General features: G+C 31.5%; 4 protein-coding genes across 8 annotated transcripts; 2 read left to right on the forward strand and 2 right to left on the reverse strand.

The window, feature by feature from the left end:
• The first annotated feature begins 457 nt into the window (after positions 1-457).
• On the forward strand, positions 458-5,215 carry LOC114166608 (PHD finger protein ALFIN-LIKE 4-like). 2 transcript variants are annotated; one of them, XM_028051358.1, is made up of 5 exons: positions 458-789; positions 2,032-2,064; positions 3,013-3,241; positions 3,410-3,545; positions 4,623-5,215. In XM_028051358.1, the coding sequence occupies exons 1-5, from the start codon at positions 696-698 to the stop codon at positions 4,890-4,892; spliced, it is 762 nt and encodes a 253-aa protein (XP_027907159.1). In that variant the 5' UTR covers positions 458-695; the 3' UTR covers positions 4,893-5,215. The 2 variants fall into 2 exon arrangements, with proteins under 2 accessions (XP_027907159.1, XP_027907160.1); XM_028051359.1 differs by having other exon boundaries at positions 3,410-3,542.
• Positions 5,216-5,912: 697 nt separating this feature from the next.
• LOC114165986 lies at positions 5,913-8,864 on the forward strand. Of its 3 annotated transcripts, none has more exons than XM_028050633.1 (9): positions 5,915-6,259; positions 6,332-6,626; positions 6,923-7,012; positions 7,129-7,181; positions 7,363-7,458; positions 7,578-7,655; positions 8,000-8,062; positions 8,139-8,312; positions 8,503-8,864. In XM_028050633.1, exons 1-9 carry the CDS (start codon positions 6,182-6,184, stop codon positions 8,680-8,682), a joined length of 1,107 nt encoding a protein of 368 aa, XP_027906434.1. In that variant the 5' UTR covers positions 5,915-6,181; the 3' UTR covers positions 8,683-8,864. The 3 variants fall into 3 exon arrangements, with proteins under 3 accessions (XP_027906435.1, XP_027906434.1, XP_027906433.1); XM_028050632.1 differs by having other exon boundaries at positions 5,920-6,259; positions 7,126-7,181; XM_028050634.1 differs by lacking the exon at positions 7,578-7,655 and having other exon boundaries at positions 5,913-6,259; positions 7,126-7,181.
• A 3,327-nt stretch (positions 8,865-12,191) lies between these two features.
• Positions 12,192-14,171, reverse strand: LOC114166999 (solute carrier family 25 member 44-like). Its single transcript, XM_028051887.1, has one exon. It carries the CDS (start codon positions 13,480-13,482, stop codon positions 12,451-12,453), a length of 1,032 nt encoding a protein of 343 aa, XP_027907688.1. The 5' UTR covers positions 13,483-14,171; the 3' UTR covers positions 12,192-12,450.
• A 3,088-nt stretch (positions 14,172-17,259) lies between these two features.
• Positions 17,260-20,244, reverse strand: LOC114166647. 2 transcript variants are annotated; one of them, XM_028051404.1, is made up of 3 exons: positions 20,061-20,244; positions 18,759-19,269; positions 17,260-17,362 (listed from the first exon to the last, which is right to left on the reverse strand). In XM_028051404.1, exons 2-3 carry the CDS (start codon positions 19,238-19,240, stop codon positions 17,293-17,295), a joined length of 552 nt encoding a protein of 183 aa, XP_027907205.1. In that variant the 5' UTR covers positions 19,241-19,269; positions 20,061-20,244; the 3' UTR covers positions 17,260-17,292. The 2 variants fall into 2 exon arrangements, with proteins under 2 accessions (XP_027907205.1, XP_027907204.1); XM_028051403.1 differs by lacking the exon at positions 17,260-17,362 and having other exon boundaries at positions 18,456-19,269.
• Between the last annotated feature and the right edge of the window lie 2,613 nt (positions 20,245-22,857).

Raw genomic sequence — 22,857 nt, forward strand, 5'->3', positions numbered from 1 at the left:
TCATTATTATTATTGCATTACTATTTGTCTTTGAGAAGCATGTTATGAATGAATTTTTGCTAAAAAAAAACAATAATGAATCTTAAACACAAGTATACCTATGAAATATCCTGCGAATTTCTGCGGCTATTCTTAATTTAAGTAAAACTCGAAAACATAAAGATATTGAGACCTGAAAATTACATATACAGTTAACTCATGACAGGGAAAAGAACTGTATAAATAAATAATAGATTTAAAACACAGACATGAAAATAATCAATTTAAAAATATTTAGAGCTAAAACTAAACAAATGAAAGAAAATTAAAAATTACTACACAACAGCAAAATGTATTTTAAAAACCGCATATATAAATAATTTTGAAAAATGAGGAAAATAGAAGAAGATAAATTTGAATTCAGAAGTGTTTTTAAGAACGCCGGCGCAAAGAAAAAAATATATGAGTAAAACATTAAAATAAAAGAAGAAATAAAAAGAAGAGTTTTCTTTAGTTGTTGTGTTTATGCAGTGACTGCACTTTGCAAAATTTTTGTTGCAGAGAGGCAGAGAGAGGGAGCACTCTCTACACTTTAGCTCTCAGCTCTGCAACTTCCAAATCTCGTTTTCTCCTAAACAACTTCGTTTCGCACTCTCTTTTGCTTTCATTCTTCTGATTTAGGTTTCAGAGGAGGAGGACCACCACCGGAAGGGAAAATGGACTCGCGTACGTATAATCCACGCACAGTCGAAGAGGTTTTTAGGGATTTCAAGGGCCGAAGAGCTGCTCTCATCAAAGCCCTTACCACTGGTAAAGTTTTCACTTTTCTTTATCTAAGATGGTTTTCAATTTCTGTCTTTGACGCCGGTTTTTAGTCAAGTAATGTGCTTTGAATACAAATTTCGTGTTTTTTCGTTTTGCCTTTTGGTTTTACTTAATGGGTTGGTGAAAATTGTCGTGTGGGTTTAGCTTTGTGTTTGGCGTCGGTGTTATTGCCGTTGACGCTTGACAGGTGCTCGTGAGAATTTTGGTTTTAATATTTGGAGTGTTTGGCATTTTTTTAAAATTTTAATTTCTGGTGATAATTTATGTTTTGTTTGCTATGTGTAAATTTTCATTTTTGTCTGTTTTTTTTTTCGGTTTGCGTGTGAATGGGTTTATCTTTCAAACTTTCTATTGATGGTTTTCCGTTGTCACTTTTCATTTGATTTGATTTTTGTGTCAATTCACGGCTTCCTTATTGGCATTGTATTGTGGTTTGAGGAAGAGGCTTTGGAGCTTCCATAGCAGGCGTGTGTGGTTTTTGAGTGTTGTTTGATTTGTGCTTTCTAAGGAATTTGCACGTGTTTCTTCCTTTTCTTCTTGTTATTCTCTTTCAGTGTGCTGAACTCCGGTATGGTTTAGCACTTAATGTGGTGTTTTGTTTATATTTTAACTTGAAAATGCTACTTCGGTGCATTTGTGGAAACGTTGGGTAACCCTCAATTTTCCTGATCCACCAATATTGTTACTTCTCCATTTTTAGCTTTGAAAATTGTGAAAGGACACTTGGTGCCTACGAGACAGCAGTCCAAACACGCATATGATACGTTTCTTCTTGTCAGTTTCTTTTATTTCCTGATTATTATTCTTTGTTTGTTTACTGTTTTCAAAAACTGTTTCGTTTATTTCATGAAATAAAATTTGTTTGTCTACTAAATACATTTGAGTGCTTCTTTTTTTTCCCCTTTGAGCACATTTCTGTTTTCTAAAAGTTTTGTCCTGAACACATTTTCCAACTGTTTTTGGTTTTTAAGATACTGGTTATGGAAACAATTTTCCTAACTGATTTTGGACGAGAAATATATTGTTTAGTATTGTAAAAGTAAGTTTTTAAAACAAAAAGGTGGTGAGAAAATCAAACAGGCACTTAATATCTATAGTCATTTTCAACACTTGAATGTGATGCTCAGCCTTTTGTATTTGTTTATCTTTTACAATTTTATCTCTATGAATATTTTTGGAAGCTTTTTCTTACTAATGGACTTTTTCTTCTGGGTAATGCTGTTGCAGATGTTGAAGATTTCTACAACCAATGTGATCCTGGTTAGTTGTACTCTCCTTTCGATTAGTGTTGTGTGCAACACCATTTGTGTTTTTGAATGGTCATTTAGCTTTTAACTTGTCGTATGGATGGATTCAATTTGGGCTTCTGTAAAGATTAACAAATAAATAATCATTCTTTTGATTTACTATGATGTTTGAAGGTTTTTTTGCTTTGAGTGTTGGACTAACTGATATACGTAGTGCTGTTGCTTTCATGTCAGGGTATAATTTTAAAACTCATCCAATCTACCTGTTCTCTTGATTAATTAACACTTTTCCTTTCTTTTTTAAATTAATTCCTCTGTGTTTTCTTACTGAATTATGGCTTAGTTATGTTTTTCAATTACAAATTAACTGTTCTTTGTCATATGATTAAGTAGTTTCAAATAATGATTTGGGGGATTGTATACCATGTAATAATCAAAGTGGTCATAACTTGCATTTCAGTACTTGTTGCCTTCTTGATTCACTGTAATTGTGAATAGTTTTCAAGCTTGTTGTAATGTTCCGCAATATTATACAAAAGCGATACTAAAATGACTATATATAGGGTTTGGCATGATTCATGTTTTCCCTTTAATTTCGTGAGTGGTTATTTCAATATAAAAATGTGATTATCAAATCTGGTTATTGACCGAACTTGAGGGAAATTCCTTTACATTGTCAACTTGTCGTACTCATATCACTGTCAATGTCATTCTCCTATATTCTTTTTGTGCTCATTTATGTTATAAATTTAATCAAGTGCCTGGTGCTTCTCGGTCTCTTGATTGTAATTTTTGTTATTTTTTCTTTCCAAACAGAACTATTACTTTTGCGGCTCTTCTAGCTGCAAACAAAATACCATAGAGAAAGGTTTAAGAAGTTTATTAGGGATTATAAGCTTTGCTTTTTATTTATTCCATTTGGTGCTCATGCTTTATAAATCATTTGCCTTCATTCTTTTAGAGAAGGAGAATCTGTGCTTGTATGGCTTTCCCAGTGAACAGTGGGAAGTAAATTTACCTGCTGAAGAAGTACCACCTGAGCTTCCTGAGCCTGTGCTGGGCATCAACTTTGCTAGGGATGGCATGCAAGAAAAAGACTGGCTATCTTTAGTTGCTGTCCATAGTGATGCATGGTTACTTGCTATTGCATTCTATTTTGGAGCCAGATTCGGGTTTGATAAAGCTGACAGGTATTTCATACTCCAACCTTAAATCTTATCTGAAGTTAAATTAAGTTGGCGTGCAAAATTACTGAGCATTTAGGATTGTGCTTGTCTGATTTGTCTTTCTCGTTGGTTTAGTTCTTTCTTTTCATGTCTCATCCATCCATATACTCATGATTTGCATATGTAATGCAGGAAACGACTTTTCAACATGATCAACGAATTGCCAACAATATTTGAAGTTGTTACTGGTGCAGCAAAGAAGCAAGTTAAGGAAAAGTCTTCTGTTTCAAACCACAGTGGCAGCAAGTCTAAGTCCAGCTCTAAGGCAGTAATAATATCTTCTTGCACCCCTGCATGGCCTATAATTTTATTTTTTTTCTTTTATACCTTTTTTTTGGGTACCAGTGATGAACTCAGGTTGATCGTCAGTTGGTGTTGTCTGTTTCTAGATTATGGCCTCATTAAATTTAAGTGCATTGTTTGTTGAGTTAATTTATAAAAGTTTAGTTTGCATTCTATACATTAAAACATTAGAAATATTGTGTAAATCTTATGAAAATGGTGATGTATGTATGTATGTATTTATTCTGAAGATAAATATAGTTTCACATTTTATGGATATCATTGTGTTGTAAGTAGGGATTTGGTATCATCGTATACTATCCCCAGAGTCCTTAACAGAAAATATGGGTAGTTATGGATAGTGGCATTCTCTGGTATGCCCTTAAAAAATAATGTAGAAAAAACAGATTGGTATGAGTGCTTGCTGAGATAAAATTTCATATGAATAGAGATTAAAGATAACACTAGCGTAGTTAGAGTGAGGAAAATGGTTGAAACTTTATGACCTTGATATAACTTATATCCCTTGAGATTAAGCTGTGTCTAAAAGATTGAAGTGTCGGTGAAATGGATATACATCTGAACTTGACCTTGTGTTTTAGTTTTGATCTGTAAGCATTGCACTTCTAACCTGAAATTTGATCTTAAAGAGTTATGGCAGACGAATTAGTATATATCTATTTATTAACTTCCAATATTTCGTGTTCCTTACATGTATAAATGATCTACGAACCTCTTTCCTGTAGGAAAGGGGTTAGATGAAAAGGGGGATAAAATATCCGAATATCCTATCATGGTTTTGTATATTTCTGAATTCTAATCTGATTTTGGGAATTTCTTTGCTTGAACTTCTGGATGTTGTAGTGGTACCACATTGATGTTTCCATTGTCTGTTGGAGCGGTTGTTTAATTGGGATGCATTGTTGCTGTAGTTCTGTATGTGTATGAAAATGTGTGAAGGTATAGAAATATCTGGCTCATATTTTGCATGGTGTCATCGTATTGTGGTTCTGTTTTAGTCCTCAGCTTGTTTGCTTTCTCATCTAATTGTTATTTTGTGCAGCAACGAGCTCCAGAATCTCAGAGTAGACAGTCAAAGCCATCGCAACCAAAAGAAGAGGATGAAGAACTGGAGGAACAAGATGATGATGAACATGGAGAGACCTTGTGTGGGGCGTGTGGTGAGCATTATGGCACTGATGAATTCTGGATTTGCTGTGACATCTGTGAGAAATGGTTCCATGGTAAATGTGTGAAGATTACCCCAGCTAGGGCAGAGCATATCAAACAATACAAGTGTCCCTCGTGCAGTAACAAGAGAGCTCGCCCCTGACGGACATGAACCAAGTTGTTCCACCATTGACAATCATTGTTGGGCTCTTTGCTGATCATGTTGTTCTGCTTTTCTTCCTAGATGTTGCAGTTTATGGATAGTTTGTGTTTGGCAGATGTAGGTTTCTTTTCTAGTCTGTAGGATTCTGCTGTGTTTGGTTTTGTTAGTGTCAACTGCAATTCAGTCGACGCCTTGGATATGATCAATTTGTAGTTTATGCATTGTTGACTTGGGAAAGTGAAGCCTTTTCCTTAATGTCACTCTAAGACTAGGTTAATGAAAAACACAAATTTATTTTAAATGGATGTCTAGTTATGTGATTACTAGTTTGCTAATCCTCCCCCATAACTGAAGGACTTTTGGGTCTAATGTGTGCATGCTCCGTATCATCTTATGAGGCTGGTGAAATTGAAACCACGAGTCCTTGTTCTTCTAATATGATACCTTTTAAATTGATTATGCACTGGGTACTTGAATAGATTTTGCAAGACCACGGTTAATAGGATTAATGCTCACGAAAGCAGCATTTAGGAGCTGTTTGGTTTTTCAGCAACTACATTTGGAAATGTGACGATATTTTATTGATTCAAGTTTAATAAATATGAAGATGAGTTTTTAGCGAAGTTTAAAATGGCACTTCAAAATGTTGAATCGCCCATTTTTGATGGAAGTGTTCCATTACCAACAAGTTTTTCTATTTTCAGAACACTAAATCATGGGTGAAGTGAAGTTTTCTCTGCCGTTTATCTATATGGAAGGAATGTTCATGCTTTAGTTTATGTATTTATAGAAGAAACGAGACGACATACCTAACTTAGGAAGGTTTTAACGATAAGTTATGGAAATAACTACCATCTCTACGTAAGACATTTGTTATTAACACAAGTAGAATTTTGTTATTTAAGCTCTCTAACTACATTACTATACAAAGAATGTAAACTTTACATCATTTGTTTCTTTATCAAAGAAGAATTTTCATTACATAATAATAATGACAAAATTTACACCGGAAAATACAAAAATTGGAATTGTATGATTGCACACACTGTTAAGAGCTACCTCTTCTAAAATTGTGATTATTTATGAAAGTATTTCTACAGTAACAACCTTAACTGCAAACGCTTAACGTTGTTACTCCATTGTAAAAGTGGCCATCACTTACTCTACATTTCAAAAACAGAATCCAGAAAAAAAAAATGAAACTTCCCACTTAGTTGTCGGAGAAGAAGTCAAATTAGGACTCGCCTTTGTCTTTTTGCTCATCTGGGTCTCGAGCTTTCTGAAGAAAAATGCAGCCTCGTCCATGCAATTTGGTTATGGCAAGCCCTACATGGAAAAAGGGGCGCATTGGGATTTTGAGATGTTGGGTAGGCATGATCCAATGGTTAATATCATAGAATTGAAATGTTTTGACGGCTGTGATTGAATTTCCTTTTCAGGGATTATTAATTATCAATGAAATGGCATCACTGGTAAGAAATGCGTTATCCTTTATAGCGGGAAGAGACGGTTGGAGTGTGACACTGCCAACAATGGTGTTGGCCTATGCTGCTACGCTATCTTCCACTCTATCGTTTCAAAATTCTGTTCCTTTCTCTTCTCAACGTTCAGGAACACCATATGGGTCCTCTTTCCCATCAAGCAGAGATAATGGTTCTGTTGTTCCACCGCTTGTTGTTTGTCATGCTAAGAAGAAACTCAGCTTTATGGACCAAATTCTCGATTATATTGAAGGTGGTTACTTTCTACGGATACCTCATCTATAGTTACTTTGTTCTGATTATCAACTTTGTTTTCAAGGTTTTAAATTATGGTTATGAAGTGATTTTGTCACAATATTTAGTATTGAGGAAAATTGCAATAAAGTGTGTCTGATATGCCCGTAATTGCGGTTGCGATGCAGCCAGAAAACTCTAGAATTGTTGATGTTATGGCCGTAATAACGGTTTGGGACTGTTTTTCCAAACCTTGTTTCCAACATTTTCTTTTTCCTGTTTAGCTCATTGCTTTTGATTCTGCTTGATTATCAGGGGGTCCCAAATTAAGGAAGTGGTATGGTGCACCTGACATCCTTGAAAAAGATGCTACTGCCATAGAAGATGATGAGGATAACTATCCGGGTGAGTAAATACTCAGTGATCCATAAATGACAGTGCTTGTATTTGTATGAGAATCTTATCATCATTTGTTTCTAGTGTTGGTGATTTTGTTTTGACAAAGTGTTTCAAAACAGAAGATGAGGTCAGGGATGCAGTGCTGGTAACTGATGGAGATAGTGAGATGGGTCAGGTCTGCTTGCCTTAGCCTAAAGTCTTATAAGTTGATGCATCAGAATCTTGAAATTCCGATTTTATATTCTTGTTATAGATAGATATGATGAATTGATGGGTTTGTATTCATAACCATGATTGATTTGCTTTGCATTATCAAACGAATTCTGACTCTTGGCCTTATTTTCTGACTAATGTAGATGGTGATACTGTCATTGATTGTTAAAAAAGCTCGAGTAAAGGCACTGGTGAAGGATAAAAGGGTTGCACTTGAAGCCTTTGGAAGTTATGTTGAGGTGTGTGAAGTTAATTTGCAAAACTACTAAACAGATGGAAACGGTACATTGTTTGTTTGTTGGTAGTTTTGACTATTTTTCAGATTCTTATTATTGATCTTGTGATGCATGTTGCAAAGTCCCTGGCAGGAGATACTAGTGACAATCGGTTCGTGAAGAAAGCTCTCAGAGGAGTTCGCACAATCATATGTCCAAATGTGTGAATACCATGCCATGCCTCTCTAGTAATCTAGCTTTGGTTAACACAGATTCCAGTTGTTAATAGACATTTTTAAGTTCCATGAATTAAAGTTTAGAAGATGGAACAAAGAATACCCCCCCCCATAAAACCAGATTTTCTTATTTCATAGATTTTTAAACAAAGTTTAGTGGCCATATTCTCTGTGTGGAAAGAATTGAAGCTTCCCTTGTCATGTATCTTTCAAATTTAAACCATAGAGTCTGTTTCTCTCTATTCTCAGCTTTCTGGCAATAATGTTGAGAAACCTGGCCTTCAAACAAGTTTTCTGAATAAAAGCTTGAACTATTTCATTCTTTTCAGGAGGGTTTTCTTTCTAACGTTGGGAGCCTTCAAGGAGTACAACATGTAATCCTCTTATCTCAGGTACTTCCACCTCCATCCCAATCACATTTTTCTTCACCACAAACACAATCTTCCTTTTGTTTTAACAAAGTTGCAGTTGTCAGCTTATAGCAGTAAAAGTGGCTTTCAATCTATGATGAAAAGCAATGCAAAGAAACTAGCTGAGCAAGATGAATCAGTTTTGAAAACCTCTGGAATTCCTTACACCATAATCAGGACTGGTGCATTACAAGACACACCTGGTGGGAAGCAAGGCTTTTCCTTTGATCAGGTACAGACTAAAGGCCTTAATTTCTTCTTTTAATGAATGCTCAAAGAACCCTTCTAATCATCAACCAGCTTCACATATTTTCAAGTGCTTATGCTATGGATAACTGAAATCTCCCAAACAAAAGCAGGTGCTGGATGTTTATGGTATCATTTGCAGGCTTAAGAGTTCCATTTTATGTTTATTTTAACAGGGTTGTGCAGCTAGTGGAAGTATCAGCAAAGAAGATGCTGCCTTTGTTTGTGTAGCAGCCTTGGATTGCACCCCACAAACTGGGTTCATATTTGAGGTGGCCAATGGGGATAACAAAGTTTCAGATTGGAAAGACTGTTTATCCACATTGATGGAGAAAGCAAATAAGAAACTCCAGTGACTATTGACTATTTAATTCATTATGTGCAGAGTGCTCTCAAATGGGTTTGTATTTCATGGGGAAGGAAAGCCTTGTGCCTTAGAGGGATACAAATGGTTACTTTCAGCTGTGATCACATATTTTAATAACCATTGTTGATTGAAAGTTAAGAAATTGGTGTTCTCTCCAATATTTAGTGCTGTCATGTTATTGGGTTTCTCTTGACTAGTAGATTGAAGACAAGTAAGCTCATCATGATATTAAACAAACTTATTAAGATAAGTAAATTTTAGTATGATTCTAAAAGTTCTGCATAGATTGATTCATCCACTCTCATCGATTCATATTTTCATTCGTACTTATAAGTAATACAGAAGTTTTATTTTATTCAATATAAATATCAAAGTTGAGAGAAGAAAATACACACAAACATATATATATATATATATATATATATATATATATAATGATTTATAATTAAATAAAGTTATTTTGGTTGTCCGTATACGATTTTCTATTTTCAAAAAAGTTTTCTAAATTACATAACTTAATTTATAAAGCTAAAATTTTATATTATATTTGATAAATTTAAATTTAATTTGCATTAATCTAGTTATTATATTATGTATTAAATGCTTAAGATATTTTTCAAGATGAAATTAATATTTTTTATATGGAATAGTTAATGATACGATGATTCAATATCTGGCGATTAATAATATGGTGATTTATCATAAAGATACAACTATTTTATTGCAGTGAAACTTTATGTAATGGACTTATCTTCTGATTACTTGTATCATATTTTTTTCCTATGACAAGACAAACATGTCTCTGTCTAATTTTGTAATAGTTATTTCCTTTTAGTTAGCACTTAAAAATAAAGAATAATTTATTTGATGAATGAGACTTTACTGTTTTTGTAGGTTCTTGGTTTGGTTAGATTTATTGACTTCTTATCACTCTTCTATTTTTTTTTTTTAAAATTGATAAACAAACTTTATAGTCTGAGCTTTTAAACGGTATAGATTTGGCTCTGGCGAAGTTATATCGATTAAAAATAACATAGATTTATAATATAAAATTGATATATATTCTTATAAGTTAATTTTTGAGATTGAATTAAATATAAATTTATTTTTTAACACTTAAAATTAAAAAGATTTTATGATAGAGTAATTTCAAATTAATAGTTACATTTAATATTATTTTTTTTGTCTTAATTTGGTATACTTGTTCCTGTGGTTTTTCAATATTATTTAATTCAATGTAATTTTTATATTTGTTAAAAAAGATTAGTAATTTATTCCTATATTTACTAGTTAAAAGATGACTAATAATTTAATTATGTATTTTGTTATATATTTCATTATGATCCGTTGAATTAATACTTAGTATCAATTGTAAAACTTAATTAAGGATCTTTAAGATTTATAATTGTCACACGATAAATCATAATAGAGCACTAACCTTGATCCATGAGAGATCCTGTGAATATGCGTTCTTCAAATTTATAATCTTGTGTGCTCTTCAACCACAGTTTTCCAATCTATCTCTTTGCTTTTCTTTCTCTTCTCACACGTTCTTGATGGGTTACACTGAAAAGAACCTTATGGCCAGAGACAGAACCCCAATTCCTTTTATACCAACGTCCATTAAGTTGGTTTTTATTTTATCTTTATCTTTATTTTATTTTATTATCACTTCCCATAATAATAACCAATAAGTCTCTATATTTTATTAAATCACAATTGGGCCCATCATAATATTTCAAATGAGTCACTAATAGAATTAATTCGTCAATTAATTCTAACATCAATGAGATAGGTGTGGGGATGTGTATATAAATGGCTAAGGATCCAACAAACTTTTTTCATTTTTGTATCTTGTTTTTGGAGCAAACCCTAATTTTATTCTGTGTTCATCTACCCTTAGATTGAAAACCCCGAAATTAAAAGTCATTTAGTTCTTCATTATTAAAGGACATGAATGAATGATTTGAATTATAGAAGCCTTGGTTAGGGAAAAGTTGTTGCATGTTCTGTTTATTCTTTTGGTAGTAAAATTGTTCTGAGTGGGAAAATATATAGGATTTATAAAAACAAAATAATTGATGCATTGGCTTTTTTGAAAGGTTAAATATATTCTTTAAAAATTTGTCGGGTGCAAAAGAAAAAAAAAATCATTACAATTTTACAAAATTGAGGGATTACAACTATTCAAATAAAATTTTGAAGTCAATTACAGGGATACAAATATATTTAAACATTCTTATGTTAGAAATTACATAACCACATGTATTTTTATATACATATTAAATTTTATGATACTTTTTTGTAAAATAGTTTTATGGAGACATTCTTGTCTTGTCCCCTAGATGTTCCACTACAATAACAACCATTTTAACTTTTAATTATTTATTTTAGGGTCTTAAAAGCTAATAATATAAATTTAAAACTAGTCCTTATAACAATATTAAGAAACACCCAAATCTAAACAATTTTAATAAGCCAGTCACTTCATGAAATAAAGAAGTCAGTTATATCCAGACTCATTAAAAAATATAACATATTAGTTGCTTGAAGGATGATAGGGACAATACGATATGAACAATGCTTAAAGGATAATATAATTTATATTATGCACCTTGAGTATCATAATAAGAAACATTTTATTACTGGAAAATGCTAAGCAATTTACACTTGTTTATTGAAATATGCATTTTATATGTTTGTGCACTATCCATCTATTTATACATTATTGGTATGTGTTTAATTTTGTTTATTCCAGGACTTAACTTAAAGACCATGTTTTCTTTCCTACAAGTTCAGACAATCGATTTAAAAAGATAAACCCTTTTTAAAATGATATTTAAAAACACTATTTTGGACAAGTGGCTCTTCCATGTGACGGTTATTTCAATTATTTTCCTTGTGAGGTGCATGGATTCTTCTCCTAAAGAATCTACCACTTTATTATATTCTAAAACCTATAAACAAATAATACAAATTAGAGACTCAATCAGAAAAATGCTTGTTTTTTTTGAATGAAAACTTGTGGGGCTAAACCTCTATTAAACAATAACATGAACCTGTTCAAGATTCTGCAGAATACAAAGATTTGTGCTAAAGATACAATAGGACTGATAAGTGATTTTATTTAGTAGGGAGTGGGAATTTTATTTTTTGAAATGTGCAGAGTCAGGTCCACCACTCAACATGTTGGTAATGCAGGTCCCACCATTCTATTAAAGTTCTCCACTATAAACCAAACCTATACAGATACAAATAAAATAGATACCTAAAAGTTATTCCCACTTTCTCATAACTAAATATGTGAGCTGAAAAATACATAGAAGATTCCCGAATGCATGCTCATGTGACTGCTATACTCTTAACTCAAATTTTTTCTTTTTTGTTTGAAAAGTCTTGAGTAGATCACATGGTGCATAAAGTTGAAATCCACATGACATGATTCTTGCGTTTGAGAGTTCATGATATTCAATTTGAGTCACCAGAATGAAATGAAACTTCAAGTAAAATTGAGGCCTGTTGCATATGGTTGGTGACTGAGAAATACAGAGTAGATGTGTTAGAAGTAACTTTTTATTTATGTAATAACCTGCAATGACTTACACTGATGAAGCAGTCATTGTGGTGAGAACTAAAAGGGAAGAAACAACAGTGAAAAGTGGAAAAAGAAAAGAACAGAAAACAGGCAAAGATGAACCTCGTCTTCTCTTAGTTTATCCTTTTTTTTCTTTCTTTGCTGTCATAAACCTATTCTTCATTATGTTAAAACCTCTTGGTTCTTCGCTGAGAGCCGTTTGAGGAACTCATAAGTAGTGATCATTGTTGTTGCAGACATCGACATTGATGCCCACCTAGGACCCAAACCTCTGTAACAAGCCATCCAACCACCTTCCCTGACCAGACTCCTCACTGTCTGCATAATGGTGGGTCCACGGCGGCCATTCTCGTCGCCATCCAAGACCTGCAGTCTTGTCTTGATGGTGTCCAGTGGCATGGTGATCAAAGCAGACATGCCACCAGCCACTGCTGCACTGACTCCCTGAACTGCCATCATGGTTTTTGTATCAGGCCTCAAAGCACTGTTAGTTGCATTATCATTGCCCTTGCTCAAGTAGTATCCAACTCCACCCCAAACCATTCTCTGTGCAACAGAATATGAAGCCCACCAAACTGCATTTGAAGGGGCATAGGTCAAAATTGAGATCCCAAAACCCCTATACAAACCCCTAAGCCCATCATTGCTCAATATCTTCCTGAAGGCATCAATCCCATTCATGTACCGAAATGCCGAAGCTTTAGGATTTCCAGAATCACAACACCCTTGAACCATCAACCTCTGGCTCACAACATCAACAGGGGTCCACACAAGCTGTGCTGCCATGGCTGCACTCAAGCCAGCAGCTGCATTCGCAACTGCAGAAGCAGTTGGTTCACCGAGACCAAACCTAACAGTGGCCGTTCCCACATTGCTTTTGGTAACCTCTAATGCAGCCATGTAAAGAGCCCTTGCAGGGATTGTACCCATCAAAGAAGTCCCAAACCCACGGTACAACGCTCTAAAACCCTCACCCTTAATCAATGAAAATGCAGTGTTGATGCATGATACTTGGGACTGTGCCACTTGCTGCCTAGTCTTCAACACAACTACAGGGTAAAGGGTTGCAGAAACCCCAGAGAAAAGAGCAGCACCAAGGAAGAAGAACTTGGATTTATCAAGCATTTGCCAATCAATCTCACCCGGAACATTAACCTCCTCGCTAGATTCTTCCTCTGCCATTGTCATGCTCATTTCCCCCCCTTTCACTACCAAACTTTTACGTTACAGTCACAACTTTGTCACTTCCTTGATATTGCAGAAAATTACTGACAAATGCAGACACAGTTGAGGTCACGACACCTCAAAAGCCTTGAAGTTGCAGCCAATATCGCAATCAGAGACCCTTTTTTATATCCATATCCTCCTCCATCCCAACAAAAACCCAGATTCTAAATCTGCTCTTTCCTTGAAAACCACCCCCAACCCTAACTGTACAACCTTAGCAAACCCGGCAACGAAAATTGAACAACAGAGGAAATATAAAAATAAAATTTAAAAAAATTAAAAAAGAAAGAAAGAAAGAAATTCTAGCTGTACAATTCGAAAATTACAATCAAGTTTTGCGAAATTGGAATGGAAATATAACTAGTGTTTGTGGGAACGAAGCGAGAGATTTTTTTTCCTCTTGTGGAACCAGGTTTTAGATCGAACGTGTGACACGATGAGTAGATCTAGCATTTCTAAATCAACAAAGGAGGTGTCGCAAACGATTCATACCGGAAAGCAATCCAAATCGGAGCCGGCGACCGAAAGTTTGAAGCTTGCCGGAAAATTGGGAGCACCCGTCGGCATCAGAGAGGCATATATAGATAAAGTCATAAAGCATCAATAAACAGTGCGAGAGAGAGAGAAAAAAAGGAAGGGGAGAGAGAGAAGGTAACCGGAATGAGAGGTGGATTTGTAGGTGGAGTATGAGGAAAGGGATTGACACGTGTCGGTCATGGATTAGGGCATGTGTTTGTTCATTAACGTGTTTTTGTTTTTATTGTTGGTTTTTGTCAGATGGAGTGTCCTCCGAGAAAGTTAGTGACGTGGCAATCCTTATCCAGTGTTGGGTGGCTGGAGCTTTGTTCTCCTGTGACGCGTACCACAATACTACCATGTGACTCGTTTGTTGACCGTAAAATAATTGATCGTGCCTTTGTCAGATGATGGAATAAGTGACAGGTGTTGTATGATCCACCTAGTTTTACTTGTATGTCTCTGATCGGATGAGTAAATATGGAAATATGATGAAAACAAATTTGTTTATTTGATTCGGAAAAATTAAAAGTGAGTGAATTTTTTGTTAGATCCACGATTAAGATTTTGATCGATGTACATAAATATTAATTTTTACGACATATTCATTTATTTTACACTAAAATAATCCTTAAATAATAACTAATTAGTTATTTGATTACCTTAAATAATATATTTGATTAAAATGTTATTATTATAGTGTTAGATGAATGGATAAGGGTGAGGATATATAAGAGATTGAGATGAGGGAAGAATGCAGAGTATGGAGAGTTTGGTGGACCAGAAATAGAATCCAGAATAAGCAACTTGCACTCTTTTATTAGATCTTGTTCTCTTTGTTAGTTAAACATTGATTACAGATGTGATATGCAAGGATTTTGACTTTTATTTTTTAATTTATATATGTGTTTACATACTTCATATATTTTCATAAAGGTCTTTTTAGAAGCTCTCTATGTTATTTAAACTATTTTCAACATTACTAATTTTTAGTATTAAGGTTTCTCTTCGAGGTTATTATTATAGATGTAGCGGAAATTTATAAAGTATTGTGTATTATTACAAGAGAATGGACTCTAACTCAAAAAGTGAAACCTAAAATAAAAACAAAAAGAAATTAACTTATTACTTTATTTGTTCACTTTCCTTTACATTTGTCTGAATTAAATTTATGGATGGAAGACAATAATCTCTATAGGATTGTAAACACAATATGAAAAGCTTACAAAACAAGTGATTTGGTGAGGATATAATTTTTGTTTTATAGAAGGTATTTAATGTCAGAAGTTACATAATGTTTTTAATTTTATCTTTTATTAAAAACAAATATAATTCAAAATACTTGTTTCTAGATTATAAAATAGGATTATAAGACAATAACATGTAATAAGATTGTCATAATAAATTACAACAGATTGAGAAATTGAAGAATATAATTAAGATAAAAGGATTATATTTATGAAAGTTTTATAATAATAATAATAATAATAATAATAATAATACTTTTACATTATACTTGGTCTATACATAATATTGAGGCTGGTGAAAGATAATTGATTATATGGATGAGGTAAAAGAATCAATTCTATGGTTAAAAGAATCAATTTTATGGGGCAAGAAAATTGACTCTGGTGGCAATAATAAATTATATGAAAGAAAGTATCTTTTAATAATTTTTATATGATTTAAGCCACAAAGTTCGTATCGACCATTTTTAACGTTAGATTAAAATGTCCCTTGGTTAAAAAAGAAATATATAAACATAAAATTATAAGAGAATAAAAGTATTAATTACATATACTATTTTTTACTATATTAAATAAAAAGTTTATTGTAAGCGAGAACTTTTCCAATATTCAAATAAATTGACAAAGTTTTCGGAAACAATTTGTGAAACTCTAAATTCGTGTTAACTAATTTTTTATCTCTAGAATTTCATGATTTTCTTATTCGGTCTTAGTTCATTTTATTCTTTTGAAATGACTCTTCTAAAAAAAAAACGATTTGGTGTAAAGAAAAGAGTAATTAAAAATTAAGAACGTTTGAGAAATAAATAAAAATGTTAAATGTAGCGGTGACAGAAGACAGGTGAGAGTGATTACGTGGCGTATTTTTAGTGGATCCTTATGAGTTGGAAATTTGTCGAAGAAGATGTGGCAAAGTTGAATGTGATTGGGAAGTAATTAGGTGATCTGGCACCAACGTTGGCGTTCTCAGAGACAGTGACCACAGTAACATGATTTGATGTCACATAACTACATGTTTTCGGTTCTCTTATCAAACATTCTTATATCGTGTCACAATAGTTCTATAGATTGTTATGAAAGTTCACCTCATAGTTTAGCATTAAAAGGCTTTTTTTTAAAAAGTATAAAGGATTAATATTTGTTGGTAAAAATGTTTTTTTTATACCACATCAATGTCATAATAAAATAATGGGTTAATTTTAATATAGTAACTTTTTCCATTTAAACTTTAGTTATATATATTCATTTTTAAAAGATATAATAAACTATAGTTTTTACATCAATTATTTAAAAATTAATGTAAAATATAAAATGGTGTTATTTTTTAAGATTTTTTTTATTGAATGTATATTAATTAATGTGAAATCATATTGTAAAATATTTTGAAGTTTTTGTGAGCGTTATATTACCGTGAAATCATTTTTTTTAATTACTGTTTTTATTTTGTATAAGGATCTTAAAAGTTAACAAGTTAAATTGGTAAATTAAATTGAAAATCACGAGACAATTTATATAAGTAGTTTTTCTTTTATGGATATGGATCAATACAAAAATTAGTTTATATCTTGCATATTGAAACAGAAGGTAAACATATAGGTGTTAAAATAGACCATTAACTTTATGTTGTTAATTAATTAATTTTAAATTTATATGTCAAGTTGAGATTGAGATCCAAATTGGCTTGAGATTTTATGTATTGTGAATAGAATTGTTTAACATGTTTGTCTCTATTGTGATATTCAATTTGTACCAAGAAATAAAGGAAAGTCCATCAAGTTTTTATGAGAAATTCATACCATTTAAATTGTTATTTAACTAAACTTTTTAATGTTAAGTTACACTTGACGAGTGAACTTTAATTTGTATTATTTATATAAAAAAAATTACTTAAATTTGGTTGGGATTTATAAAGACACTTGAAATTATGAATTAATTAATAATTCAATTATATTTAAACATTCTTTTGCTAATAAGAAAGGACTAACACATGCCTCAAATTTTGAGGGATGGCAATTTATAGTGTGGATTTATTTGGGTATATGCCTAAAAGACCACGCCACCTCAGGTTGAAACTTAAGCTCCACCTACACAAAACCCTAATTTCAAATCACAAGTCACGAAGAAAATGAGGATGGAAAGATATTTCAAAATCTATAAATACCTTTTGAATTATATAATCTGAAATTCATTAATTAAAAAAAAGCTGTACGTATAACTTATTTTTTATTTTTTATAATTCTATAATGAGGAATTTGGGGTTTTTGAATTTATGGAGGTGCAGAAAGAAAAAAGGGTGATGCAGGAAGAAACAGCCCACCTCATATACCTAACTCTAATTAATATGATACATTAAGTTTCATTGTATACAAGACTTATAGATTTCGATTTGTGTACTTTTCGTTTTGATTTCTAAATGAATATTTCATTGTTATAGATTTAATAAAAAAATATGAAAATAAGTAACAAAAGTTATTAATTGTGTATTACTTAAGTGAAAAATGACTTTCTTCATAGGATAGACAAGCCTTAAAAAAAAAGATGTACGTACACAATATAAGTAATTCTATATCAAATTAATTGGGGAATGAATTGAAGTTTTATAAATTCAAGTAACATGTTTGAAAAGTATAATCCAATGTTTTACAATTATAATTAGGGATCACAAATGAACTTTTTTATGTAAGTATTCAAATTTATCTCAATGGAGAATCTATATATTGAGTATTTTAAATTAAGTATATATGAGATAGGAATGAATATGTATACATTTTTCCATCCTATTCTTATATCAATCTTAATACTCTACTCCGTCATATTCATTATTGTGCTAAATTACTAAAACATTTTTAGTTTATTAAATAATCTAACAAATTTACACTAACTTTTTATTTAGTCTATATAGCTCGATAACTTACTCCTAAAACAAACACTTGATTCCTTTACTTTTTTTAAAAAAATTATTTGACTTTAATTCAATTATGATTTGTTTCATTTGAATATGAAATACTTGATAATATTGTCGATTTTATGTTTTGTTTAAAATTATTATTTAATTAATATTTATGGATATATAAACACAGATAAATGTATATATGACGGAGACAATATATATGAGATAAAAGTTTGATATTTATTTGGTAAGAAAATGGAAATAAGGAACTCAAGAAAAGAGATGACGAACATTTTCAACTTCAATCTCCAAAGTTATAATCGGTTGTGGATAGAAAACATCAAAATCTTAAGATTAAGCAAAGAGATGAATATTATAGAGCAATACATAGTTTAAACATTCAAACGCAAACTACTGAATGATAAATTGCATAATAACATGCATGTGCAGAAGAAGTTCACCGTTTACGTTTGTGAATGCATTTAGTGACAGTCCAAACAAATAGTCGCAGACAAAGAACAAGAGTGACGAGTCCTAGGAGTGAAAACCAAATGTAAATGACTTTATTAAACATGGTATTAGTGGTGTACCAGACAGGATAAGGTGTGACCATTTCTGCACCAACCATGTAGGTCAAAGTGAGGCTGGTCATGGTGATGCACGTGCCTATTGACAGAAGCCACGTGAAAAATCTGTGATTCAGAGGGAAGCCACTCACAAGCAAGAGACACACCGCTAAGGATGAAACGAAGCATATAGTGTTCCATAGAAGGAATCTGATATAAACATCTGGGAAAACTACAGCAAGAACTGCTTCTCCAGGGCATGGATTACCTTGTAACTTTTCTGGGCATTTCACGTTTCCTGTCTCTGTCGCTGGTCTAACACCACCTGGTGGATTAATGGCAGTTTGAAAGGTCATGGTTGTGATTATTGTAGCAGCTAAACTCAGATTCCCCCTCATGTCCTTCAACCATTCGTCTTTGTTCTTGTTTGCCAACCAATTCCCCATGTTTTCTATACATATTTTCCACCATTTTTTCTCTTCTTTCAACTCGCTTTCATCCTCCATTGTAACTGATATTTATACCTCTCAGAAACCTTCGTGCAAATTAACAAGTACTTGCATATGTTAGATCAGTTCTGCACTGCATGTACCTAAGGTTACTTTGTCTAAAATTGTTATCTTGTGCAATCTTAAATTTAATGTCTCATAATCGTTTCAATATTTTTCTGGTTTAATTATTCAGTTAATTGCTTTTAACTGGGTATAGTATCATTTTTAAGTTTCAGTTAAATTTTAAATTAGTCTCTCTTCAAAATTTTTGACCAATTTAGTCCTTCATCTTTAAAAGTGCATGAATTTAGTCCTTTTAACTAAATTTTGTTAAGTTTATCTGACGTTTCAAGGGCATTTCATGATAGTATTTGAATTATTTACACCGTTTGACACATTTTCGCTTCAATGTTAACTCAAATATTATAAAATGTGTTCAAAATGTCAAATAAATTTAACAAAATTTGGTAAGAAGGATTAAATTCACGCATTTCTAAAGATGAAGGACTAAATTGGTATAAAGTTTCGAAGAAAGACAAGTTCCAAAATTCACTGAAACTTGAAGGACCAAAACTATATTTATCTCTATTTTTTAAGTCACTTCTCATTTTTTTTATTTTCTCGTTTTTCTATATTCTAAAACTACTTAAAAGATGTATTGTAAGAGAAATTTGTCAAAATTTAGTTGTAAAATTATCATTGTACATTTATAATAGTACATTTATGATAGTATTAATTTGAGAACTAATTTTATAAGTTCCTCTTACACAAAAAAAAAAAAAATCATAAAGAAGTAAGTCACACACAATATTACACATATTAAAAGATAACATACCTTGTCTTTACTTTATGAAAGCCGAAGATGGTATTAGTTTATTGCATTTTGCAACGAAGCTGGCTCAAGTGAATGCTGCTTTTGAAGTGAGAAAAGGAATACATTTATAGTTGCAAAACTTGTTCATAAGGCTAAGAAATAAGGGTACGGTGGGAATCTGCGACAAAATCAGTTTGGTGGATGTGTGAATCACTTCATTGAAAAGTGACTTTATAATCCAAGTTGTTGTAGTACAGTGTTCATCTAAACAATTATTGCTTTTCTATTTATTGAGAGTTTATTTTTGTATATTTTCATTATGAAGTGAATAGTTTATGATCATGATCAATTTTATCCTCAATTTTGTCAAAACATATATACCATCATATATATGTAAAAGAAAAAAAATTGTACTAATTTTCCCTTTGCAAATTTTCCAAAGCATAAAAATGATATTTAAATAAATTGGTCTGCATTACACATATGATTAGCTGGCAAACAAAGATCGTAGAAATTATTAGCATGCATGGGACAAAATTTTTAGATTCAAAAGCAATTAATAATTGATGCATCGCACCAAAAGCATGACCGCGCGACCCACACAGAGAACAAAAGAAATAATTATTTAATAATGGATTTTGCTTTTGAATAAAGATGGCCGTAGACCCACAAAATGTTAATTTTGTTTTACAAGTAATTAGTATATAAATTATTATTATTATAATAGATTTCTTAGTATAAAACTTCTCTACAAACATTTAAAAAGTAAAAATAACATTAGCTTATATCGAATAAAAAAAACTAAATAAATAAAATAATTAATTTATGAGATTAACACAATAATATTGTATATATATTATGCACTAGATTTTTTTTATTGTTCTTTGAAATTCTTTAGTAGATTATTTATTGTTTTAACATATTGTGGGTATTTTAAGGGAAAAATATAAAAAAAGAATAAACTTACTAAAAAGACTAAAGCATCTTTTCCAATAATAAAAAAAAAAACTTAAAGAGCAATTTGTAGATTTTTTATTTATATATGGTTAATCTTACTTATTTATATTTAATATGAGTTGACATATACTTAAATGTTTCCGTTGCCTCCAAACGTAATTAAAAATGCACATAATTTCTCTATTATTCTCTTATAAACTCCAACCCATGTTCCGTATCTATTTGAGGCTTCGATGATACCTACCAACAACAACATTTTAATTAGCTAGATACATGACAAAAGTGTTAGAAAGAGGATAACTTTATTAAATAAAATAAGAGAACTTTTTTTTAAAAAAGTTATTCATACGAGTAAGTTATATTTGTAAGTATGATTATACAATGAAGATATCATATTTGACTATATGACTTTCATTTCTATCAATTTTGTTAATAGAAGATTGTGTTTACACATTTGACTTTATTTTTTTAATACTTTTTTGAAGTCATGCTTACATGAAGGATTTTTTTTCTTCTTTTTAGAAGTCATGCTTTTCTTTATTTTAGGAAACAATTATAATCGTTCGTATGTTAGTGTGATGTAAAGAAAAAAACAGTGTAGTGTGTCGACGCAATTTGTATATATAAAGTTGAGTATGCATATTAAAATTATCGACATTATCATTATCTTTATCTTCTCACTAGATTATTAATCTTTGTGACTGATAAAAATATATGAATAATGATGGATTGTACTATTGTAGAAATGACAAATATATTGAATAGGCAAGAAATAAATATATAAAAAAAATGAAGAAATTTTATAAATGTAAAATAAATTTGTTTTCGTGGAAATTAAGCACATCTCTTATAAGATGATCCATTCATATATTTGAATATTATTGAATATTTTAAGAAGAATTTAACATGTTGATTAAAATGGTTGTAATAAGATAGTTGAGGTTTTCTTAACGTGCCATATTATTAGGAAAACAACAAAATATAGTGGGGTATTGTTGGGAATAGTTTAAGTGTGAGTCAAAAGTCTCACATTAGATAAAATAAACAAAGTTAAATACTATATTAGAATAAAGACCCATCACACCATTGTCTTAAGATTTTGGTGTAAAAGTGCTGTCAAATACCTTATATCTGTAAGACTAATGTCATATAATCACCATCCAGTATAAACACAAAACATTATTAAATGTATTAAATTAAAAGTGAACTTAGATTATCGTGTGACATTGATGGTTATTAGATGATATGTAATCAATAATTTGATGGTTGTTGAGATAATATATAATCAATAACCTCGTAGCAAAACAAAACCTTATATAGATTCACATAGCCTCAACTCTTAACTTTGAAATCTTTACTACTACCAATCACCACTCCACACCTAACACTATCTTTCGAAAATAAAATTCAGTGAAACATTTTTCAATTTTTCATTTGTCTCATTCTAATACTATGAGTCTCTCACTTTAACACCTATGCCCTACCATCTCTTGTCTTTTCTCCTTCCACACTTCACATTCTTTCTTTTTTCCTCCCCAACACATCACCAACACGTCTTCGCCAGACATTATAATGATTTTTTCTTTTCCAATTTCTAACTTTTTTAATTAATTTTATTAGAAAAAAATGAAATAAAGCTATGTACGGTGAGATTGGATGTGTTGTTAAAGAATATTTAGCATTATCGTCTTCTACACAAATCGTAACCTTCCATTGTAGACTTCTAATCCGTCAATGATTCAGGGTATATTTGGTTCAGTGTTGAAAAATTGATTTGAATTGAATCAATTTTTTATCATGTAAAAATAAGAATTAGTTGTTTTCATTTAATGTAAATTTTTTTATCTTTTAATTAATTTTG

This window comes from Vigna unguiculata, chromosome 10 (assembly GCF_004118075.2).
Source record: "Vigna unguiculata cultivar IT97K-499-35 chromosome 10, ASM411807v1, whole genome shotgun sequence".
NCBI classification, from domain to species: domain Eukaryota; kingdom Viridiplantae; phylum Streptophyta; class Magnoliopsida; order Fabales; family Fabaceae; genus Vigna; species Vigna unguiculata.

What these genes read in the sequence shown, in the direction of transcription:
- LOC114166608 (XM_028051358.1), top strand. Translation starts at nt 696, where the DNA reads ATGGACTCGCGTACGTATAATCCACGCACAGTCGAAGAGGTTTTTAGG. An exon ending in CTACAACCAATGTGATCCTG is followed by an intron (nt 2,065 to 3,012) that starts GTTAGTTGTACT and finishes TCATTCTTTTAG; the next exon opens with AGAAGGAGAATCTGTGCTTG. An exon ending in GGGTTTGATAAAGCTGACAG is followed by an intron (nt 3,242 to 3,409) that starts GTATTTCATACT and finishes TATGTAATGCAG; the next exon opens with GAAACGACTTTTCAACATGA.
- LOC114165986 (XM_028050632.1), top strand. Translation starts at nt 6,182, where the DNA reads ATGCAGCCTCGTCCATGCAATTTGGTTATGGCAAGCCCTACATGGAAA. An exon ending in AATTCTCGATTATATTGAAG is followed by an intron (nt 6,627 to 6,922) that starts GTGGTTACTTTC and finishes CTTGATTATCAG; the next exon opens with GGGGTCCCAAATTAAGGAAG. An exon ending in AAGGCTTTTCCTTTGATCAG is followed by an intron (nt 8,313 to 8,502) that starts GTACAGACTAAA and finishes TTATTTTAACAG; the next exon opens with GGTTGTGCAGCTAGTGGAAG.
- LOC114166999 (XM_028051887.1), bottom strand. Translation starts at nt 13,482, where the DNA reads ATGAGCATGACAATGGCAGAGGAAGAATCTAGCGAGGAGGTTAATGTT.
- LOC114166647 (XM_028051403.1), bottom strand. Translation starts at nt 19,240, where the DNA reads ATGGAGGATGAAAGCGAGTTGAAAGAAGAGAAAAAATGGTGGAAAATA.